General features: G+C 42.9%; 1 protein-coding gene across 3 annotated transcripts; it reads left to right on the top strand.

Annotated features, from left to right (window-relative positions):
* The first annotated feature begins 5,266 nt into the window (after window positions 1-5,266).
* On the top strand, window positions 5,267-19,262 carry HUS1 (HUS1 checkpoint clamp component). Of its 3 annotated transcripts, none has more exons than XM_058808640.1 (8): window positions 5,267-5,499; window positions 5,682-5,809; window positions 6,245-6,421; window positions 7,069-7,176; window positions 8,094-8,168; window positions 10,009-10,108; window positions 10,463-10,594; window positions 11,405-19,261. In XM_058808640.1, the coding sequence occupies exons 1-8, from the start codon at window positions 5,418-5,420 to the stop codon at window positions 11,485-11,487; spliced, it is 885 nt and encodes a 294-aa protein (XP_058664623.1). In that variant the 5' UTR covers window positions 5,267-5,417; the 3' UTR covers window positions 11,488-19,261. The 3 variants fall into 3 exon arrangements, with proteins under 3 accessions (XP_058664623.1, XP_058664631.1, XP_058664615.1); XM_058808648.1 differs by having other exon boundaries at window positions 5,319-5,411; XM_058808632.1 differs by having other exon boundaries at window positions 5,338-5,499; window positions 5,625-5,809; window positions 11,405-19,262.
* The last annotated feature ends 3,780 nt before the right edge of the window (window positions 19,263-23,042 follow it).

Here is a 23,042-nt window from a genome sequence, read left to right as displayed (position 1 = left end):
GGCCCGGGTACAAAATATCACTGAGAGACTTCCCGGGCTGATTCAGCCCTCTGATTATTACCCACTGCTGATACTCCAGGCTGGCAGTGATGCAATTGAGAAGAGGAGTGCCAAGGCAATGAGAAAGGACTTCAGGGTACTGGGTCAGGTAGTTGATAGGGCAGGAGCACAGGTAGTGTTCTGCTCAGTCCCTTTGGTGGCGGAGGAAAATGATGAAAGAAACAGAAGAATCCGCATCATCAACAAGTGGCTTAAGGGTTGGTGTCATCGGCAAAATTTTGGTTTCTTTGATCATGGGGAAACTTTTACAGCATCTTCTCTGCTGGAACCAGATGGGGTACACCTCTCTGTTAAGGGCAAAAGGTTTTTAACTCATGAACTGGCAAACCTCATTGAGAGAGCTTTAAACTAGGTTTGAAGGGGGAAGGGGAACCAGCTGAGCTATCTGGAAACAGGCCCAAGAATTGCAAGGCTGAGTTAGGGGTGAAGTCAGTAGCCCAGATGAGGTGCATGTATACCAATGCACGCAGCTTGGGCAACAAACAAGAAGAGCTGGAGGCCATGGTGCAGCTGCAGAGCTGTGATGTAGTTGCCATCACGGAAATATGGTGGGACGACTCACATAACTGGAGTACTGCACTGGATGGATACAAGCTCTTCAGGAGAGACAGGAAAGGAAGAAGAGGTGGAGGGTTGGCCCTTTATATTAAGCAAACTTTTGATGCCACCGAAATTGAAACTAAGGAAGATGGAGTTGAATGTCTATGGGTAAGAATAAAGGGGAAGGCCAACAAGGCTGACACCATACTGGGAGTCTGTTATCGTCCACCTGACCAGGAAGAAGAGGTAGATCACTTATTCTATAAGCAGCTAGGTAATGTTTCAAGATCATCAGCCCTTGTTCTTGTGGGTGACTTCAACCTACCAGACATCTGCTGGGAACTTAATACAGCAATAAAGAGGCAGTCCAGGAAATTCTTAGAATGTATGGAGGACAACTTTTTGTTGCAGCTGGTGGGTGAACCCACCAGGGGAGGGACTATGTTAGATCTGCTGTTTGCAAACAGAGATGGGCTGGTGGGAGATGTGGTGGTTGGAGGTCGCTTGGGGCAGAGTGATCACGAAATAATAGAGTTCTCAATATTTGGTGAAGTCAGGAAGAGCACCAGTAAAACTCTTGCATTGGACTTCTGGAGGGCAGACTTTGGCCTGTTTAGGAGACTTATTCAGAGCATCCCTTGGGAAGCAGTCCTAAAAAACAAAGGAGTTCAGGAAGGGTGGGCATACCTCAAAACAGAGATCTTGAGGGCACAGGAACAGACCATCCCTGTGCACCGAAAGATCAGTCAACGGGGTAAATGTCCAGCCTGGCTGGGCAAGGAGATTTTGGAGGAACTTAAGAATAAAAAGAGGATGTATCAGCATTGGAAGAAGGGTCAGGTCTCTAAGGAAGTATTCAAGAAGGCTGCTAGAGCATGCAGAAAAAAAATTAGGGAGGCCAAAGCTCAGTTTGAACTTAGAATGGCAACTTCTGTAAAGGATAATAAAAAATGTTTTTACAAATACATTAATGGTAGAAGGAAAGGTAAGACCAGCCTTTGTTCTTTATTGGACAAAGGAGGGAACTTAGTATCTGAAGATGAGGAAAAGGCAGAAGTGCTTAATGCCTATTTTGCCTCAGTTTTTAGTGGGAAGATGACTCGCCCTCAAGACACCTGCCCGCCTGGGCTGGTTGATGGTGACAGGGAGCAGAATGGTTCCCCCATTATCAAAGAGGAGGCTACTGAAATGCTTGGATATTCATAAATCTATGGGACCAGACGGGATCCACCCCAGGGTAATGAGAGAGCTGGCAAACGAGCTTGCAAAGCCACTCTCCATCATTTACCAACAGTCATGGCTCACTGGTGAGGTTCCGGATGACTGGAAGCTGGCCAATGTGATACCCATTCACAAAAAAGGTGCAAAGGAAGATCCTGGTAATTATAGACCAGTCAGCCTGACCTCAGTACCTGGCAAAATAATGGCACATTTATATTAAGCGCCATCACGCAAAATTTACAAGATGGCCAGGGTATCAGACCCAGCCAGCACGGATTTAGGAGGGGTAGGTCATGTTTGACCAACCTGGTCACCTTTTATGACCAGGTAACCCGCCTAGTGGATGCAGGGAAGGCTGTAGATGTTGTTTACTTGGATTTCAGCAAGGCCTTTGACACTGTCTCCCATAGCATACTCCTAGACAAACTCGCAGGCCGTGGCTTGGACAGGAACACTCTTTGCTGGGTTCAGAACTGGCTGGATGGCCAGGCCCAGAGAGTGGTGGTGAATGGTGCTTCATCCAGCTGGCGACCAGTCACCAGTGGTGTCCCTCAGGGGTCTGTGCTGGGGCCAGTTCTGTTTAATATTTTTATTGATGACATGGATGAGGGTTTAGAGTCCTTTATTAGCAAATTTGCAGATGACACTAAGCTGGGAATGTGTGTTGATCTGTTAGAGGGACAGAGGGCTTTGCAGAGGGACTTGGAACGGTTGGATGGATGGGCAGAATCTAATGGGATGAAGTTCAATAAGTCCAAGTGCCGAGTCCTGCACTTTGGCCACAATAACCCCCTGCAACGATATAAGCTAGGAACGGTGTGGCTGGACAGTGTTCAGGTGGAAAGGGACCTGGGGGTGCTGGTTGACAGTCGGCTGAACATGAGCCAGCAGTGTGCCCAGGTGGCCAAGAAGGCCAATGGCATCCTGGCCAGTATCAGGAACGGTGTGGCCAGCAGGAGCAGGGAGGTCATTCTTCCCCTGTACACAGCACTGGTGAGGCCTCACCTGGAGTATTGCGTCCAGTTCTGGGCCCCTCACTTTAGGAGGGACGTTGAGATGCTTGAGTGTGTCCAAAGGAGAGCAACGAGGCTGGTGAGGGGCTTGGAACACAAGCCATATGAAGAACGACTGAGGGAGCTGGGGTTGTTCAGCCTGGAGAAAAGGAGACTCAGGGGTGACCTTATCACTCTCTTCAACTTCCGGAAGGGTGGCTGTGGTGAGCTGGGGGTCGGTCTCTTTCTCCGGGCAACAACAGACAGAACAAGAGGACACAGTCTCAAGCTGCGCCAAGGGAGATACAGGCTAGAATTAAGGAGGAAGTATTTTACAGAAAGAGTGGTCAAATACTGGAATCATCTACCAAGGGAGGTGGTAGAGTCACCATCCCTCAAAGAGTTTAAAAAAAGACTGGATGTGGCACTTGGTGCCATGATCTAGTTGAGGTGTTAGAACATGGGTTGGACTCGATCTTAAAGGTCTCTTCCAACCTAGAATTTCTGTGATTCTGTGATTCTGTGATCTCAGGTGATGAACTGACCAAAACTCCCCATGCTCTGTCTCCCTGCCCTGTCGGTGGGAAGGAAAGAGGGTTTAAGGGAAGATGTTTTTAAGAGCTTATTGTACATCTCATTATCCTCCTCTGATTTTATTAGTAATAAATCTATTTGGTATCTCCAAGTCGAGCCTATTTTGCCCTTGGAGTGTCTTCTCCCAGTCCTTATCTCAACTCACGAGCACTTTCTTAATTTTTTCTCTCCTCTGCCCAGCTGTGGCAGGGGAGGGTCAGTGAGTGACTTTTGTGGGTGCCTGGCATTTGGCCAGGGTCAAACCAGGAAACCATAGTCAAAGGCAGAAAAGCAAATTATGTGGATCTCTTAAACCTTATGCAATCCACATGTATCAATCAGGATGCCACTTGAAAGGGATTAGATCAACCTTCTTCCGCAAATTCCTGCTTAACCTTCATGTAGCAATCATTTCACTAAAAGCAGTCAACAATTATGTCTGTGAAAGATGAAAAGTGTGTTAAACTGCAAAGTTTAATGTGTGGGATTTCACACCATCAGGGCTTTATCTTCTGCAGCCATGTTTCACAAAACAAAAGGCTAATGGACCAATATTTAATGAAAAAGTTGGAGATAATTCTGTTAGTTATAAACTATTGTCCAAGTCTGAAGCTAAGACTGGCCCAAGCTGCACTTAAGCTCTATGAGTTTAGAAAGTAAGAGGGTATAGTCTGAATTTGTGATTCAACAGGACAGTTTTCCTTACTCTTTTTTTCTCTGTAAAAATTCTAAAATTATTCTAACTAGATTTTTCTTTGTATGTTTCATCCATGATGGAGTGAATCTTTTCATTGAACTTTATGTCACACTTTTATAAAAGTATATTAACTTTTGCTAATACCTTTCATGATGAGTCTCTGAGTGACCCTAAACCACATATTTGTGACAAATTGGCATAGTTGGCAGGATTCAAGATGAGAATTTGTGACACCTTGCTGCACTGGTTTCTCTAGGAAAATCTTCAGCTTGTTTCTACAAAATTTATGAGGCCTAAGAGAAATACAAGGAGAGAATAACCTCTCCAGAAACTATTGCTGTATCTGTCATTATGCAGACCGAAGGTTATTTCTTTTCATTTTCTTCATAATGACAATTGAAAGAGAGTATCGAGGCATGTAAGCAGTATCCCAAGAATATTTCAAAATTAAATGTTAGAGAGGCAATTTAGCTGATCTGGGGATTTTGCAATGTGACAAAAGAACACCAGACAATCCTGGCAGACCAAAAAGAACATTAGAAAACTAGTGTTGTTTCTTTTGGTCTGTCAGGATTTGTCTCTGCAAATGCTGTAGTTTTGAAGGACTGCAAGGAACCAAAACCATTAAGGTAAAGGACACCGTCTATAGGAAACAGGCATGCTGCACATTTACTAGGTAAAGCAAAGTTTTCCTTCACTTTCTATTTTCTTGACCTATTCCAACCTTTGCATAAACCCAGGTGCACCATGCATTAAGCTGGGAGCCTGGCTACATGAGGTGCCCGGCCTGACAGAGAGTATCTTTCTCAAAACACTTTCGGTTGCCCAGCCCTTTCTGGGTGGCCTGGTAACAATGAGGCAGTGAAAAGGCCCCTCACGAAGCTGTTCGCTCCACCTTGTAACACGACCGTTGCTTTCCTTCCTCACCCCCGCGTCCTCTGGGGCAGTGTCGGAGCTTGGCCCCTGCCAGGGGCTGATGGCATCTGCTGCAAGGGCTCCCTTGGATTTGAAAAAGAATTATCTCGAGACATCGGGACTGCGACCCATACAGACGAATTTTCCGGGGGTGCCAAAGCATTTTCCAGCTAAGCTTTTCAGCCCGGATTGCGACGACCGCCACCGCAGCGGAAGTTAGCCCGCTCGGTCTGTGCCAGATCCTGCCCCAACCCGCCGCGCATCCGGGGACGGCGCGGAGCTGTTGGGCGTGAGGCCCCTCCCTTCCCCCCGGGCCGCCTTCTGTGGCGGCGGGCAAGGGGCTGGGAGGGCCGGCGTCGCCATGCGATTTCGGGCTAAGATCGTGGATCTTGCCTGCCTCAACCACTTCAGCCGTGAGTATGTCGGGGCAGACTCAAGGGCGGCAGTGCCTCTGTGAGCGGCTGGGGCCGGCTTTCTCGGACAATGAAAAGAGGAAGGGAGGTGAGGACCACAGTGCTTTCCTGGGAGGACGTGGCATGAGGCGCTTTCCTTCGTCCCGAGGTTTAGGAGTTTGCGAAGCATCACGAGCTGCGTTTGTAAAAGCTGAAGGTTTTTCTGTCCCGCAGAAACTGGGGTGCATGGAGTGATCACCGCTGTAACATCCTCCTCCCTCCCTCCGGCAGGTATAATTAACACAATCGTCAAGTTAGCCAAGACCTGCATCCTGCGCCTTACTGTCTGCAAGCTGTATTTCATCCTCTCCGATAAAGTAGCAAATGGAGGCGCTAGTATGTGGTGTGAACTGAGCCAGGTGAGCCCAGGAAAGTTCAGAAACCACATTTTGAAAACCAGAGCATGCAATTGGGTTTGATGTACGAGGCATTTCTCGTAGCCCTCGACTTCGATGTGCCAGCTCTCTCAAGGTCTGTCTGGTTGCACGGGTGTTTCAGGTTGGATACTCCCTTTTCCTTGATTGTCACTTCAGTGTAAAGCTTCGGTGTGTGCTGGCCCACATGGGCCTGCCCAAAACTGGAAACAGGAAAGCATAACTCGGTGTCTGATTAGGTGTTAGGGGAGTAGGTTAAATGGCTTAGCCTGAAGCAATGAGTTTTCAGGGTTGTGATTCCTCAGGTGATGTGAGGCAGAGCGGGGTTTCTGGTGTACAAATGCAATTCTAAGCTTAAGGTCCAATAAATAAAACTTACCTCTCTTGTTTGCTTTATTTCCTGACTTTCAAAAATTGTAGGGGAATTTCTTCGATGAATTTCAGATGGAAGGAGTAGCTGCAGAGCACAATGAAATCTATTTAGAGTTTGTGCCTGAGAACCTATGGAGAGCATTAAAAACTGCCCAGAGTGCTAAGGCAGTGAAGATCAAGTTGACTAATAAACACTGTCCCTGTCTCAGAGTTGCTGTGGAGCTAGTAAGTGCAACCATGCTTTCACGTTCATTATTAAGAAAAAGTTCTCTAAAATTTAGTGCATTTCCTAAGATCAAAGGGTAATATATGGTATAATTCTAGAAAATTAAAGAAACGTACCATTTTCCGTTTCAGTAGCCTTTCTTGCCATCATGGTTGGTAGCATACAGAACCAGCGTTGTATTTTCCAAAAGGCAAGGAGGAGGTAGAAGAAGAAAGCTATGTTATTGGAACAAGTTTTTTTAATGTCTACTTTTCTCCATTCCTTCATCCTCTGTATCTTCTGCGGATTATTGCCTTTTCGTTGAAGCCATTAGGTGAAGGGGGTTTCAGTGTTTGGCTCTGTGTTTTGCCTTTGGTTTTCCTGATATTGTATGCTAACTTCTGATTATTTTGTTGTTGTTAACTCTGCTGATTCACCTGTTCAGCTCTAAGGATAGCTTATAGATACACTAATGACTGATACATCACAAACTCTTCCTCTTTTGAAAGGGAAGCCAACTTAAAAGCATATCGATAGGAACTGAGGGAAAACTGGAACTGAATGTTGGGCATGTAGTTATAGCATTTCCCAGAGCGGGTCTGAAAAATTTAAATTTAGAATTCCAATCTTGTGTTTAACTGCAAAAGCATCCTCTTTTTCCTTCAAGCCATCCTTATCAATCAGCAGTAGGATTGTGACACATGACATTCCTGTGGGAGTTATTCCCAGAAGAATGTGGAATGACTTCAGAGAGCCCAGCATGCCAGACTTTGATGTAAGCTTCTGCTTTTATATTCCCTTCTGAAAGGGGAGTTTGCAAGTGGAATGGTATTGCTATAGAGTATACTATGGTGGGGTTTGGAAAGGAGTGGAAAGGAAAGAGGAAAGACTGGAGGCTGCAGTTTTGGAGGGGTATGGAACATGGCTTCTATCCTGACAAGAGAGCCCAGAATCTATGGAAACAGAGCAGGTGGTTGCCAATTGTTTCTGTGATGTTCATGGCAGAGGAAGGGAGGAGAAAAGGACTTGCATGGCTTTAGTCTGGAGCGTCTCTAAACCACACAAGTTTAGACTGTTTCAGCTGTTCAGGTGCCAAATGACCCAAATAATCTTTTATTTCTGAAATCTATGGCCTATCTGGCAGAGTTAAAGATATATGTGTTGCCTCCTGATTTTGACTTTTAGCAGAGTTGTAAAGAAAGGACCTTGTACAAATGTGCTCCTATTTGAGGTTATGAATGTCTGTTACCTCTATAGCTAAGAGTATTTAGATTCTGAAGACAAACACGAGGAAACTTTCAGTATTTTGTTATTTTATTTCAGATTTACACTGCTGCAGTTCCAGCAATTACTGCAGTATATCATAGGAATGTTATTTTCTTTTTGGCTATATTAATTGACTATTTAGTAGCACAAATGTTCATGTGAGAGTCTGATCTGGAAAAACATGCGTCTATTTTGAACATAGACTTGGAATGTTAAGTCTGGAACAATTGCTAGGATGATGGCCTGTTGGTATAATGGGAAAGAGTTCCTCTGTTCCTGAGACATTTGCTGATTTCAGATAGATATTGTGCACCCTGAAAGCCATAGATAATGCTGTCCAAACTATGATAGAATTGAAAGTAGAAATAAATGTGTCCCAATCACATCTGAAGTACTTGTGCAAATGCAGTTCTTATGTATTCCTAGGTCAGTATTTACCTACCAGTGCTGAAAACGATGAAGAGTGTTGTGGAAAGAATGAAGAATCTCAGCAATTTCATTGTAAGTTAAGGCACTTAAAGCATATATGCTACAGATGTTATTTCATGAGGGACATAACAGGTTGCCTAAACTGGTGCTGCCACATTATCTTATTTTGAGATGACTTAGACACTGAAATCAAGGCACCTGAAGCTTGTGTAAAGCCTGAATAGAATGATGGGATTTATTTTAGGATTTACACTGAAGAACTTTTCCTGGGTTTCTCAGAAAGTGATGCTCTTTGTATTCAATCCATGAAAGAACATGGCATTGTGTTGCTACAAACTACTCTTTATAGCTGGTAAGAAATGACAGTCCTTCAGGAAGCTAATTGGAGACTTTCTGGGCTATTTCATTAAGGAAATGCCTATTAAGTGAGTGTTGTGTTAGGTGTCTGTGAATGAACTTCAGGTGAACCTGACAGGATTTAAAGGAAATGCTGCTAGCAGCCGCCTGTGCTTTAGACTGACATGTTGGATTTGCAGTATACCCTGGATTTCTAGAGTGCCGGTGGGCCTTTTAAGTGAAAAAAGCCCTCTGCAGTTGGACAGAAAAGGGCTTTGGTTTTTTATTTAGTTGTTTGTCACAGTCATCATAACTGACTGACATGAAAGTTAGTAAGTAAATGTAGAGCTTTGAAATAGTTTGGGTTTGATACTGTTCATACCAGTTTTGATAAATAGGAAATTTTCTGTTAACTGAGAATCCTGAAATTAGAACAGTCTCAATTTTTTCAAGACTTGGAAGAGTTGAGAGATTACCCTGGGTTCCTGGCAGTTTTGCAAATGGCAGCCATCCTGCAAGTACACATCAAACTCTTTTCTTTTGTGAGATTTTTTGGGGGCTTTGTTTTTATTTCCTTTCCTTCTCCCATGTCCTTGGTGAATATGCTTATGCAAAATTGAGCGCAGTGCTTTTGTTTAGAGCTGAGGCTCTTTTCTCACACAGGATAGTTGTATGATGGGATTGAACTTATACTAAGTGCCTTACTTTCATGTTGTTAGAAAACAAAATCATCAAGTGTCACAATTAATTATTTTTGCAAGATGCATCCTGGTAATAAAACTGGTCAAGATCAGTGCTGCAAAATGGACTTAGAAGCAATTTCTGATAGTACTTGTCCATTGTCCATTGTTTGGAGCCATTCTATACAAGATTCTGGTTGCAGTACAAGTCTTTTTTTTTTTTTTTTTAATTACTGAAAATTCATCTAATCACAGAAACAAAGTGCTTAGTTGTGCTTTAGGAATCCTCTGATCTGCTTGGGATTTGTGTAAGACCATATATAGTCTCCTTCAAATTCCTTCTTCCAGTTTACAGGATGGAATTTGAAAGCTTTTAGCACTTTTCCAGGGTTTCTGTCAGTTCAAAGTCCTTCTTGGAGTTACTGATCTGATCCAGTTGTTGTCTATTTTGAATTCTTGAAAGCAGCACTGAAAGCTCCTGGTGCATCCCCTTTTCTGTGTGTGTAATATAGACTGTGTAGGTGCCTTTCTGTTTGTTGAATAACTGAATGAAAATTCAGAAATCTTTGCATTTCTTCAGCTTCAGTCTCTTATTTCTGAAGTCTTTTCCTCAGCACATGAACTTCCCAAAGCTAATACTTGTTCTAAAAGTACTGGAGAACAATTAAATTTCTTTCTTTTCATAACTTCTGAAAGTTTGGTCTAGAGTAATTCACATGGGAATGATGGGGAATGCATTTTATAGCTGAACATTCAAATGTTCAACCATTTTCAGAAAGTATGGTTGACTTGTACTGAAGTACTCCTGGAAGCTTGTATTTGAACAAAACCAAACTGTATTTTTCTGTAATTCTGCAGTGGGAAAGTGGGTTGCCTAAAGCTGATATTGATTGCAGGTGATTGAAGCAAACTTGAGTGGTGAAATGAACTTGAAAATAGAAACAGACTTAGTATCTGTAACAACACATTTTAAAGACCTGGGAAATCCTCCCTGGGGTAAGTTTCCCTGTTAACCTCTTGTGTCTGTCTGATCTCATTACTTCTGTGTTGCTTATAACAGTACTTTTTAACCTTTATTCTTTAGAAAATAGCATCAAGTACTTTGAAGTCTTCAAATGAAATCTTAAAAAATGGAGTGGCCAGTGGAGTGTCTTTCATGTTTGGGGTGGTGGTGGGGAATCTCTTCCATTATTCTTGAGAGTTTGATAGGAAAACTGGGATTTCTTTTCCTTGCACTGCTCTGAAAAACGAGCCAGTTGAGTTCCAGCACTTCAGCTGGATGGTATGTCCTTATGGGTGTTGAAACTACTTTTCATGTTTGGACTAAGTGTTGTGTACTTACTCTTTTAGCATCAGAGGATGGATGTCAAAGTTCTGGTCAAGGCAGAGATCTGGAAAGTATGGCTGAAGCATGCATAGACATCAAGAAGCTGCAGCAGCTGCTTGCTGGACAGCAAGTCAATCCTACAAAAGCATTGTGCAGTAAGTTCAACAGCTCTGCTTGTGAACTCCAGTTAGTAGGGTCATTTGCCATACTTAGTTTCAGCAGAATATCACTCTTCATTTTTGTCTGTCTGAAAGTCAGTATTTTTACTGTACCTGAGGACTTCCAATATTTATATTTTTAGGCAGTTAGATTCAGGTCCTAGGCATTTGGGAAAGAAAAAATAAGTCAGGCTGTTTTAAAAGTCTCAAGCTGAATACTCAGACTCACTAATCATGTGTGTTGTATTGTTGTCTTTGTTTTAAAGTTGTTATTAATGTTTATTATTATTTTGAGATATTATTTTTTGAAAGTCTTAAAGCCTCTAGCTTCTAGCAGAGAAATTGGAATTTACTGGCATTTTTTTTGGTTGTGTTTTTTTCCCTTTGTTTTCTTACACTGATTCTAATACTAAAATGCTTTTTATACACCTAGTGGTTCTAGCCATAGAAAACAATACTTCCTTTCTAGCAGAAGTCTATGCAGGGGTTTATATCCTATTTTTATAACTGTGCTTTTCCTGAGAACATCTGTTTGTTATGGTTTAGTGCAGATACTAAGAATTTCCCAAGGAAGATTTAAATAATTGGTGTAGCATTATAAACCTATACACTATATATTTACTTTTTGGTATCATCTTTCGTAAACTTTTAATGCTTCACAGACCCTCAAGGATTTAAGTTTTCTAGTTACCCCTCTGTCAGAAGTGGTAGAAGCATTGTTTTTATGGTGACATCCTTAAAAGATGTAATTTTAAAATATTTTTCCTGCTTTGAGGTGAATTTGTGTTTTATTTTTTTTCCTCACAGATATTGTACATAAGAGAATTGTCCACTTCATCTTGCTCCATGAGGAGGTTTCACTTCAGTATTTTATTCCAGCAATTGCCTGAGTGTTTTGGAATCTTGGTAATTTTCCAGCCTGAGGCCTCTTTCATGAAGTCTGAAATCTTTCCTGAGTTGCTGGATTATTTTGATGTGAGACACTGTTAGATGCAGCCATCAGATGGACATTATTTCAATATTTATGAAAATGTTCAAAATTCCTCCTCGTCCAGACAGCCATTTTTGCGAATAGTTATATGCTATGAAAGACACAATGCTGGGGAGCATTGGCATATCTTACTCTTAGAAGGAGCAAAACTGAAATTTGTCTTAGCCACAGTTCAAAACATCCCGAAAGCACACTGAATTAAATACTTCAGTCTTCTCAAAAAACTAAAGGTAGAATTCACCTCTGGAGCTGTTGTTGTGTGTATTCAGTATTGAGCAATGCAATCCAAGTTAAGGGATCTCTGAGCAAGCTATAATACCTCCATGAAACAGGAGAGCCTTCTGGAGGGGTGCCTGATTGGTATTTGTCTGAACAAATATGCACAGCCCTCCTGAAGTTGTATGGAATTGAATTCTGTTCCAGTAGGAATCTTTTGATTACACTTGCTCCAACATATCTCAGTAGCTCTGTTCATGCTTACTCTTTGTTTAACTCTTGGCCTAGGAGGATGAGCAAAACAGTCTGAATTACTTTGTTAATGTGGGCAGTGAAAATCACTATGTACAGAATGAATATCATATGAGGATGTGTGAGCACAGCAATTGGTGTGAAAAAGAACAAGTTATCCGTGGATCACATTTTTTCCCTTTCTGGCTAGAAAACATTGTACAAGCTGTGTTGTCATGGTGTCAGATGTGGTAAGATTGTGTGTCAGCTCTCATGCCAAGCAGCCAAGAGGATACCTGAATTTCACTCATAGGAGTACTACCCCTGCTTCTACCTCCTGGCTATTTTCTGAGGTATTTTCCTCCTTATTCCATGTGTGATTTATTTGTTACCCTGGCATGTACCATACAGCTTTTTTTTAGTGATTGAGTCTATGCTGCCAAATGAGACTGGGAGTTTCTTCTATAAAGTAGCTTGTCATGGTCAGAAGTGCTGGGTTTTTGATGTTTTTTTTTTTTCAAGGGGCATTGACATTAAGGGAGCAATGAATCTCTTGTCCATGGAGATGCAAATGCTCAAGAGAAGGCTCAAGGAGAGGCAATGGCAATGAGAAGGTAGAATAGACTTGCAGTGATGAGTGTGTTTTGACTGACTGTTTATAGACCTTTCTGCCTATTCCCTCTTTGTTCCTCCCTGCTCTGTCTTGCCCTGCACATTGCCTCATCAGTTGTCATATTTCCACCCACTGCTTGCAACATCCTAAGGTTTGCATCTTTACCGTTTGCAAAGTCCCATTTTGCCTATGTTGTGAGTTGACCTTGGTAAGCTGCTGCTCGCTCACTCACTCACACCTGGTTGGGATGGGGGAGAGAATTGGAAGGGTAAAAGTGAAAAAAATCATGGGTTGAGATAAGGACAGCTTAATAGGCAAAGCAAAATACGGAATTCATTCACTACTTCTCATGAACATAGGTGTTTAACCATTTCCAGGAAAGCAGGGCTCCATCATGCATAACACTTACTTGGGAACACAGACTGAATAACTCTAAATGCCCTTTTCTTCCTCCTTCTTTTCCCTGAGATGAATGCGATCCTGTATGATACAGATATCCCTCTGGTCAGTTGGGGTCAACTGTGCCAGCTGTGTCCCTACCAATTTCTTGTGTGCTTCCAGCATATTTGCTAGTGGGGCAGTATGGGGGACTAATGCCTTGATGCTATATAAATGCTGCTCAGCAATAATAAAAACATCGCTGTGTTATCAGCACTGTTTTGGTCATAAATCCAGAACATAGCACCATATGAGCTACTATGAAGAAAAAAAATTCTATCACAGCCAAAACCAATGTAGCCTGCTGTTTCTTGATAGGCCAACCAACAATTAATGCAAACAGATATTTTCAGTTCTTTTTTTTCTGGTTACTGTCTTTGTTAATGCTAATCAGTCAGGGTTTATATTTGTGTTTGCCTCAGTTGTTTTCTTTTTCTCATCCAGTATAGGATGTGATCAATCAGATAACCATAGAATAAATACTCTAACACTTCACACCAATGCCTCCTAAAATACTCACATCACTTTTGTGTCCCTTGGTGTCCATGTTTTTGGTTTCTTCCTCTTAACCCTTTTTTGGTATGGTATGGAAACTTATAACCTCTTGTTTTTCTTGCTTTTTGGTTACACACTGCATTGCTGATCCTTACTTTTATGCTGTATTTGAAAAAGCCTTTGCATATAGTCTGATTTTTTCAACGTCATAGCAATTAAAAAGGAATGACATTTTGATTAGAAAATGAAAACAGAGGGTGCTAAAAAGCTGTGGAAAAATGTATTACTCTCCTTTCTAAGAAAAAGCTGGGAACAAGTAATGGGCCACAGTTAACCCTTGTGAGAGGGTTTTTCATAAATGACAATTCTCAAATGGGCAGATTGCCATGACTAAATGTAAGACTGAAATGATTCCAACACTGTACGCTAAGGAAAAAATACTGTTTCCAGAGCAAGCATCATGAATGACCCAGTTATGTTGCACGCATATTAGGTGGCTAAAAAGCTATGTGATCTTGACTTAAATATCTCTGCTTCAGTTCTTCATACGTAAAACACTTTCTGCTATACAGCTGGGTGCAATGTGTGATGAATAAATGCATGAAGGATTTCCAGTGCACTTGGCTTGTCTGATAGAAGCTTAAATTCTAGCCTTCTTATTAATGCAGGGACATCTTTATGTCAGGGAAACAAACTATGTTAGTGTGTGTGGGCTAGTGCCATAAATGTTTAGTTCTTCTTTGTTTAGACTGGTATGATGCATGTGTTCAACTCTTACATAATAATTAATCTTCCACTTTGTGATGTACTATTCACGACAATCTTAAGCACAGTTTATTGTGGTTCACTAATGGACTGTTGGACTTTCTATCTTTTCATACCAGATCATTGGCTAATTAGTTAGGGTTTTTTAACACTTAACAGATTTATATTTTATGAACTTCAATGGTTTACTGTCATGTCATAGCTATGGAAGAAGCCAAATTGCAGATGATTGCTTCTACAATTGGATAACTGGCTGGATAAATGAAGGGAGAACAGTGAATGTGGTCTTCTTGGGCTTCAGCCAGGCTTTTGACACTGTCTGCCATGACATTCTGATAGGCAAGATCAGGAAGTGTGAGCTGGATGAGCAGATGGTGAGGTGGATTGAGGACAGGCTGTATGGCAGGTCTCAGAGGGTTCTGATCAGTGGTATGGGGTCTAGCTGGAGGCCTATGGTGTCCCCCAGGCGTAACTATTGGATCCAGAAGTGGCCAGTACTGCAGAATGTTGTGCTGCCATTCAGAAGAATCTTGATAGGTTGGAGACTTGTTCAGAGAAGAACCTTCTGAAGTTCATCTAAGGCAAGAGCAGGGTCCTGCGCCGAGGGAAAAAGAACTGCATGCACCAGTACCGGCTGGGTGCTGACTTGCTCTGGAGCAGCTCTGGAGAAGCGGGTCATGGTGTTCAATAGGCTGCCACAGTGTGTCCTTGTGGCAGAGAGCCACTGATATCTTCAGGGTGCATTAGGAATGTGGCCAGAAGGTCATAAGAAGTGATCCTGCTGCTCTACTCAGCCCTGGTGAGTCTGCATCTGGAGTGCTGTGACCTGTCCTGAGCTCCTCAGTACAAGGAAGACATGGAGTTCCTGAAGCAAGTCCAGAGGAAGGCAATGAAGATGAGGAGGATACTGGAGCACCTCATTCATGAGGAGAGCCTGAGGGAGCTGAGACTGTTTGGCCTGGAGGAGAGCAGACTGAAAAGGGATTTTATCAATGTCTGAAGTATTTGAAGGGACGTAAGATATAGGACCAAGGCTCTTCTTGGTGATGACCAACAGGATGAGAAGCAATGGGCAGAAATGGGAACAGAGGAAGTTTCACCTGAATATGGAAAGGAACTTCCTTTGATCACTGGAATAGGTTGTCCAGAGAGGTTGTGGAGACTCCTTCCCTGGGGATATTCAAAAGTCATCAGGACATATTCCTGATTAATATGCTGTAGGGAACCCTGTGTGAGCAGGGAGATTGACCTAGGTGTCCCACTGTGGTCTCTTACAACCTTACCCATTCTGTGATTCTGTGATCCCTGCAAAGCTCGACTCCCCCAGAGATCATTTGGATTTGCTGAGTCAGACATTCAAGAGAATTTTGGACAAGAGGGATGCATTCTGTAGTGTAGGAGACCTGGAGCACGTGCAACATGTTCTTTTCTTCATTCCAGTCTGCAGATACCTTTTTCCAATCATACTTGGGAAAAATGTTTAAGAAAGCAGAGATAAGGAAGACCATTGTGATTCATTAAATCTCCCCCATAAAGTGTGTCAGCCATGATGGCTCCAAGTCTTTCCAGAAATAATTCAAAGTATCTGCTACTGATGCTGTTAAAGGCAATTTTGGGTTTTTTTTGGTTTCTCAGAGAACAGTAGTCTTTTCAGTGAAGCTTTTCTGTCTGCCTTATAGTCTCTCTGCCTCTGGGAGATAGGCAAGAGGTTTTAAACTTACTCTATATGTATCATATATCATGTGTCTTCAGTATAGTTTCTGTAAGCAAGCTTCTGAGTCTTTGAACATTTCCCCTTATTTGCAAATTCACCAAGTCCTTCAGATTAAAGACTCAATGCTTGAAAATCTGTAAGTTTCCATGATTGAAATTACAGTTGGCTTCAAATGGACGGTGCAGAAAGTAGTTGTCCTAGGGGGACTTTATGGTGCTTGTATCCCCAACTGTCTGTTCTGTTTATGCTGGATTTTAATTTCTGCACCTTTAAGACTGGTTCCGAGAGCGAAGCTGGGGAGAGAAGAAGCACGGAGTTTGTTTTCAGAAACTTCACTTGCTCCCGCGCATTCCTTGCTCTCTCTCAGTGTGTGTTGTCCTCAGCATGGACAGGGAGCGGGAGAAAGCTCTCCTTTGCTTTTACTTAGATTTTAACTAGCTGAGGCAGAGAAGTTCCCCGGACAATGGCTTTTCTTTTTCTTGGAACTGATTGGCCCTGCTCTGGATTGAAAACCCAGGAGTTTGTGCCTGTGGCCCACTGGGGCCCAGGATGCAGCATTTTCCAGCTCAGGAGGGACTGATAAGAGACTGAGTGAATCGAGCTACACCCTATGACAAGGACTTTCTGAATTTGCCATCTCTTCAGAACAGCGAGAGGTTTTATTGTTTAGTATTATTATTTTTTCCTGCTTGTGAATACTTGGCAGTTTTTTCTACTTTTCTCCAAAGAAATCTTTCCCAAATCAGTTGGGAGAGGGGCTGCTTGAATTTGGTTTCTAGAAAAGACCACTTTAAAATTTTCCTCCCAAATTTGTCCCAAACCAGGACAATAGTGAAGGCAGATAGAAGATAGGCCCACTACAGGGGAAATGAATGATTAACTCCCTCAAGTATGGTATATGTTGCTAGAGTTGTTAATATTTTAATATGACATGGCCACAAAAAGTTATTTCCTTCTTTCTCCAATAGCCTGTGAGTTGCAAGGAATGAATATAGTTACAGAGAGGGGAGAGGAGGCTGCAGTGACCCTATTCACTTGGATTTTTCTTTCACACAAAACCACTTTGTCACAACTAGACTAGTTGACAAATGAACTTTTATTTGGTTCAATTGCACTGGTGGAATGGAAATCTCATTACACTCAGAAAGGAATGCTCTGTCTGATCACCACCACTGTAGGCTTGAAGTACAGAAAAGTAATCCCTCCCTGTAGTTTTTTTATGTCCTCAAACAAAACATCTGTACAATATATGTGTAGGATGTTGGTTTTACAAAGGACTTCAGCTCATTATCTTTTCTAGCCCAGTTAAAACATGCTGATGAAGTCCACTGATTTTAATAAGAATTAAGGAAAACTTCAAGTTAAGGATGAATTTATTGCCAGTCTGGATATTTTAGCCATTAAGATCCTAAGTACTTCAGCACAGAAATGCAACATAATTTTTGACATTTCCCTCATTTTTTAACCACACCCACTTGACTAAATGTTGCCACATGTGGATGACACTTTTGTAACTAACTCTCCTTAGTTTCAACTTATTCCTTTCCTATTCCTCCAATAAGGAAGGAATTAGATATAAGTGAAAAAAGTAACAGTTTACCAACAAGTGAAACAGCAATAGGCAAAGCCCCCTCAAAACAACAAACAACCCACCTCTGAAGAAAGTAAAAAAAATATACAAAATTGCTAAGTCTTGTTGAAAGGAATGAGAAGGACGTGTCTTTACAAACTGTGGGCCTGATGGTAGATAAGGCCAGATATGGAGAGATTAAAGAAGCAAATGGGAGGAACCACAAATTCCATAGGAATTCCACTAACTGACACAGACTGTTACTCACTCAAGACTGTGCTACATCTCTGGATTTAGAGAAAAATAACAGAGACACAAGGAAAAAGAAAAATGGGGTGTTGGGGGGAGTGTGTGTGTATACATTAAAAGGGGTTATTAGGCGTTTTGGGAAGTCTGTATCTCTCAAGTACTTCAGCCAATGGGGAAAGGGGGAGGTGAATATGGTGGGGAAATTGGCATAAAAGGGAGGCTGCATCCTCTAAAAATTTTGAGACACCCCATGGGGAATGCCTCATGACCTCTCCCTTTTTTGAATAAATTTACAGGACTCCTCTGTCTCCTTTTTGAACATAAACCTCTGGTGCTTGTGGATTTTCCTGACATCATGAACTGCATGGGAAAAACCAGACACCCAAAATGGCAGGGTACCACTCCCTTCCAAGATCACGACCCTCACTGCCAACAGTATGTAGGGAGACAAAGGGAGAAATTACATCAGATTCTCCCCTCAAGACGGTGCCCTCCAGGCTACCACGTGGCTTGAAAGACGGGGAAAATCAGGTCTCTATCCCAAGATGTTGCTCCCCAGTTGACCTGGGAGTTTGGAAGACAAAGGGGGGGAAAAAAGGACAGCAGTCAAAAAGAACTCTCTGGTGAAGGTAGGAGCCTATGAAGCAGTTCTAGTGGTAGATAGGAATTCTTGGCACATGTGGATTCAGCTCCACTTCCTGCTGCTTCATCCTGCTGCCTGCTGGACTCCACTGATGTTGGTGGTTCTGTTCTCCATACCACAGGTGTGTCAGGCGGGGGGTGTGGGCGTGGGAATAACCTGACATCCACGTCGGGTGGCCCAGCCCCAGGGACCTGCTTAAGCATTTGTGGCATATGGAGCTTGCAAACTTCCTTTGAAACAGTTCCTAATTATCACACACAATTTTTCTGAGTCGCTACAGTTGCAAGCCCAGAAACTTGCCTGTTGTATTGCATGAAATAATTTGTTTAGTTGTTGTTTTACACTGGGTGATTGGAGATTTGCACTGAGTAGTCTTTACATTGAACTGAGTAGTTTATGTTATATCACATGGTTTGTTCTTCCCCTCTCTTATCACATGGTTTTTCCCTCTCCCCAGTACCCCCTGGTGGTGGTCTCTCCCCGGTCAGTCCCTCCCCTTGCCCCTCCTCACTTGTATCCCATTGGCTGTAGTCCCTCTCATCCAGGCCCCTTTCCCAGCTCTTAAAACACCCTAGAGGAAGGTGGCTGGCCTCTTTTTTCCATGTGCATTTTTTCATCTGGTGGTTCTCCTGGGAATAAACTGAGGACATTTGTCCCCATGTGGAGAAGAGCACTTCTTGTCCTTTACCTTTGTCCATGTGAGATTTGTGTGGGCTGGGGTCCGTAGCTAGCTGGATTGGACCCGAACAGCCCATCCAGATACGGATTCTTACACTTGCCTGAAGCAGCTCCCTAGGAAGCAGAGCCTCCACTTTCAGCAAACATGTCTGTGCAACAGAGGGAGATGCCTGGGAGACCCAACTTTAAAAGTAAGTGCTGCACCTCTTCCCTACTACCCCTGTTTTTGTTTTCCAGCTGCAGGGTCTTAAAGAGACACTAACAGTTTTTGATGCAGATAGATATGGACTATAATAACATTTTGGATTACCCACAACAGCATGGCACTTGTTTGGGGAGGTTCTTCAAGCTGTATGCCATTGACCATCTACACTCATCTACAGCTGGGTTGTCACTTAGATGCTAACATTTAAATCCTTTCTAGTCTGCTCCTCAGTATTTAATTTAGTCCTTGTCATAGATGGACATTTCTTTTTTTGAAGGCTGAAAGTCCTTCTTCCTAGAAATCGTGAGAGAAGGCAGACAGTATTTCCTCCTGTAGAACAAATTATGGTAGAGGCATCAGATATCTGAGTCTTGTAGCTTAATCTCCATCCAGATTAACTGATTAGTGAATAGCAAGTCCCTCAGCCCTTTCCACACAGATGATCCACAGGATTTTTATTAGTCAATGATGATAAATTTTGCTGCATTGCATTCCTTAAATGGGTAGTAATATATTCAAGCCTTCATTCAAAGTTATTAATTAAATTCTCTAATTATAGGTGAAGAAGAGCTAGAACTACAAATATGAGTGTAAGCAAGAGGAATACTATGTAGAAATGTTTTTGTGGCTCTCAGTGTCAGTTCAGTGAAGAAGAGGCAAGTATAACAGGTTTAAGACACATTAGGAAAAAGTTTTCTAATTCTTTTGGCAGCAACACCTGTTTCTATTCTCATAGGAAATATAGCAACCATCTACACATGCCAGTATTCAAAACACTTTAAAAGGCAGTACATTTTGATAATACATCAGATTTTACTGATGGCACAAAATTGGGAGGAATGGCTATTGGGCCAGATGGGCATGCTATCATCCAGCACAAGCTTGACAGGCTGAAGAAATGGGCAGACAGAAACCTTGGGAAGTTCAGAAAAGAGAAGTTCAAAGTCCTGCACCTTTGGAAGAACATTGTAAGGAAGGATGTGTGGAATTGTGAGGAACAATTCCACATGTCACTATAAGCTGGGGGTCACCCAGCTGGAAAGCATCTTGTCAGAAAAAGATCTGGGAATCCTGATGGACACCAAGTTGGACATGAGCCAATGATGTGTACCTCATGGCAAAGAAGGCTACCAGTATCCTGGTTTGCATTAAGCAAAGTGTTGTCAGCAGACTTACAGGTGCTCCTTCTCCTTTATTCAACACTGGTGATGCCACACCTGAAATGCTTGACCTAGTTCTGGGCTACTGGCTACAGGGGAATTGTGGAGGTACTCAAAAGAGTCCTGCAAAGGGCCTCTAAGATAATTAAGGGACTAAAGCATTCTTCCTATGATGAATGGTTGAGAGAGCTGGGACTATGAAGTCTGGAGAAGAAAGGCTTAGGAAGGATCTCATCAATGTGTAGAAGTATCTGAAGGGTGACTGCAAAGACAACAGAGCCAGGCTCTTTTCAGAGGTACCTACTGACAGGACCAGAGGCAGTGGCAGAAAGAGAAACACAGGAGGCTCCCTCTGAACATCAGGAAGCATTGTTTTACTGGAAAACTGACCAAAACTCTCACAGATTACCCAGAGAGATGCTGGACTCTCCACCCTTGCAGATACTCAAACGTTTTCTGGATGTGATCCTGGGCAATTGGTGCTAGGCAGTCCTGCTTGATGTAGAAATTTGGACCAGATGGCCTCCAGAGGTGCCTTTGACTCTCAATCATGCCATGATTCTGTGATGTTAGTATTTATTATTATACTGAGTCTGGAATTCACTCTGAAAATATTAAACCCGATATACCCATTTTCCCCTCAACTCTGCATGCTCATAGTCCTTCTCAGGAAAAAAATATTTTGTAGAAGTTATTAACAGCAGTGCTGCTTTTGCATAGGTATCAGACTCAGAGCTTGTGATCAACATCATTGTATCACACCATGTCAGAGGGTCTGTGTGCTGCACTGCACAGCTGAGGTACTACTTCACTTCCCTTGGAAGACAGTACTTTAGTTTCTTTGGTCTTTAAGACTGGATGTTACCACTAAACTCCTTACCAAAACCTGTTGCGGTGTGATTTCATGGTTTACCTCAGGGCCCTGGGTCCCTCCCCTGAAGATTCCCTCCCAGGTGTGTCAATCATCCTTCCTTTCCCCACTCAGACCCCTGCTGAGCACTGTCTGTCAATCCTCGAATTCCAGAAAGGTGTCAAGTGGTTGGCAGGTTCAAAAGATACCCTCTACCCCTGCGGGGGCATTGCGCCATCCAGGTGTCCTTTGTCCCTTGAAACCTCCTCTCCTGTACCTGGTTGGTGGGCTTCCTATCCCTTCCCTCCGCCTCTTCCCCAGGAAGACTGTGCAGCCATGCGGTCGGGAAGTTCTGTTGAAGCAGTTGCTAGATTGAGAGGCCTGTGGGCCAGAATAAAAGCTCTGGATTGAAACCCTCCATCAGAACCGATTCCTTTCCTTTACCATTGCCTTAAAGCTTCTCCGTCAGAGGAAAACCTGAGGAGTGGACCCTCCACAGGAGGAAGCTCGCCCCGGCATGACTGGACTTGTCTCCACGCGCCCAGCTGCAACCTACAGCTAGCCAAAAGTGTCTCTGAGGTGAAACACTGCAGCAGGCTCCGAGCTTGCTAGGGCCCCATGGAGAGCTGAGGCTTAAAGACAGGAAATGCCAAGTCATGGTGAAATAGCAAAGAAGCCCCTGTCTTCTGCCTTTCAGACCCCTGCTTATCTCTCTGAACCCCCATAGGTCACTTTCCCTTAACCCCTGCTATTGGACAAGTTTGGATCCCCTTATACCCTGTATAAAGGGCTGTTTTAGCCCATTCTGGTTAGAAAAGCCGTCACTGGAACCCTTCACAGACCCCCAATAAAGACATCGCTGTGGAACTCCAGCTGCCTTCTCCTCTTGTCTGTCTTCTTGGTCAGGCCTGCATCGGCACCTTAGCAAGCAAAGAGCTGAAATCATAAGAGAGCTGATAAATCACTAAAGAGTTGATATCCCTTAAGCTTGCTAAGGTTGCCTGCGGCTAAGAGCAGCCTGGGTACTTGGACACTCTGTCCCCGAAAGAAGATTGAGCTATCTGGCCTGTGCTGCCTGCTCAGGGGCAAATTAGCCCAGCAGGAAACCGGGATAAAACACCACAGTTGCCACTATTTGGTTCAGACGCAGGGGCCAGACAAGCCAAGGCACATCCCATCCAGCAATATTGGAAACACCAATAAAAACCAGTACTGTTTGTGCTGACGGAAAAATGTGCAGTGTTATAGAAGAGCATGTTCCCTCTTGGTTTCGCTTGGCTCTTAAATTGTGCCATTTAAATCACTATGCATGAAATGTAATGTATTATTACTCTCACAAAACATTGAACTCTGTTCAAAACTGGCTTTCATGGTTTAACTCCAGTATCTCAGTTTAGGGATAAATTTAGCAGAAGACACTCTGGAATGAGTCATCTCCTCTAAAAGGGTTCCAAAAATCCCTTTCCACCAATAGGAAATTAATACTAATGGATGAAAGCGAAGGGAAGAAGTCCCCAACAGTCTATTAACACCTACAAGATGAGGAGAAAAAAAAGTAAATAAATGCTAGGTATTCAACTGTCAGACCTTTACCCCCACACACACTGGAACAAAACCCCAAAATGCT

Source organism: Ammospiza caudacuta, chromosome 1 (assembly GCF_027887145.1).
Source record: "Ammospiza caudacuta isolate bAmmCau1 chromosome 1, bAmmCau1.pri, whole genome shotgun sequence".
Classification (NCBI taxonomy): domain Eukaryota; kingdom Metazoa; phylum Chordata; class Aves; order Passeriformes; family Passerellidae; genus Ammospiza; species Ammospiza caudacuta.
The sequence above is the reverse complement of the archived record's forward strand: the minus strand, read 5'-3'. Positions and strand labels throughout refer to the sequence as shown.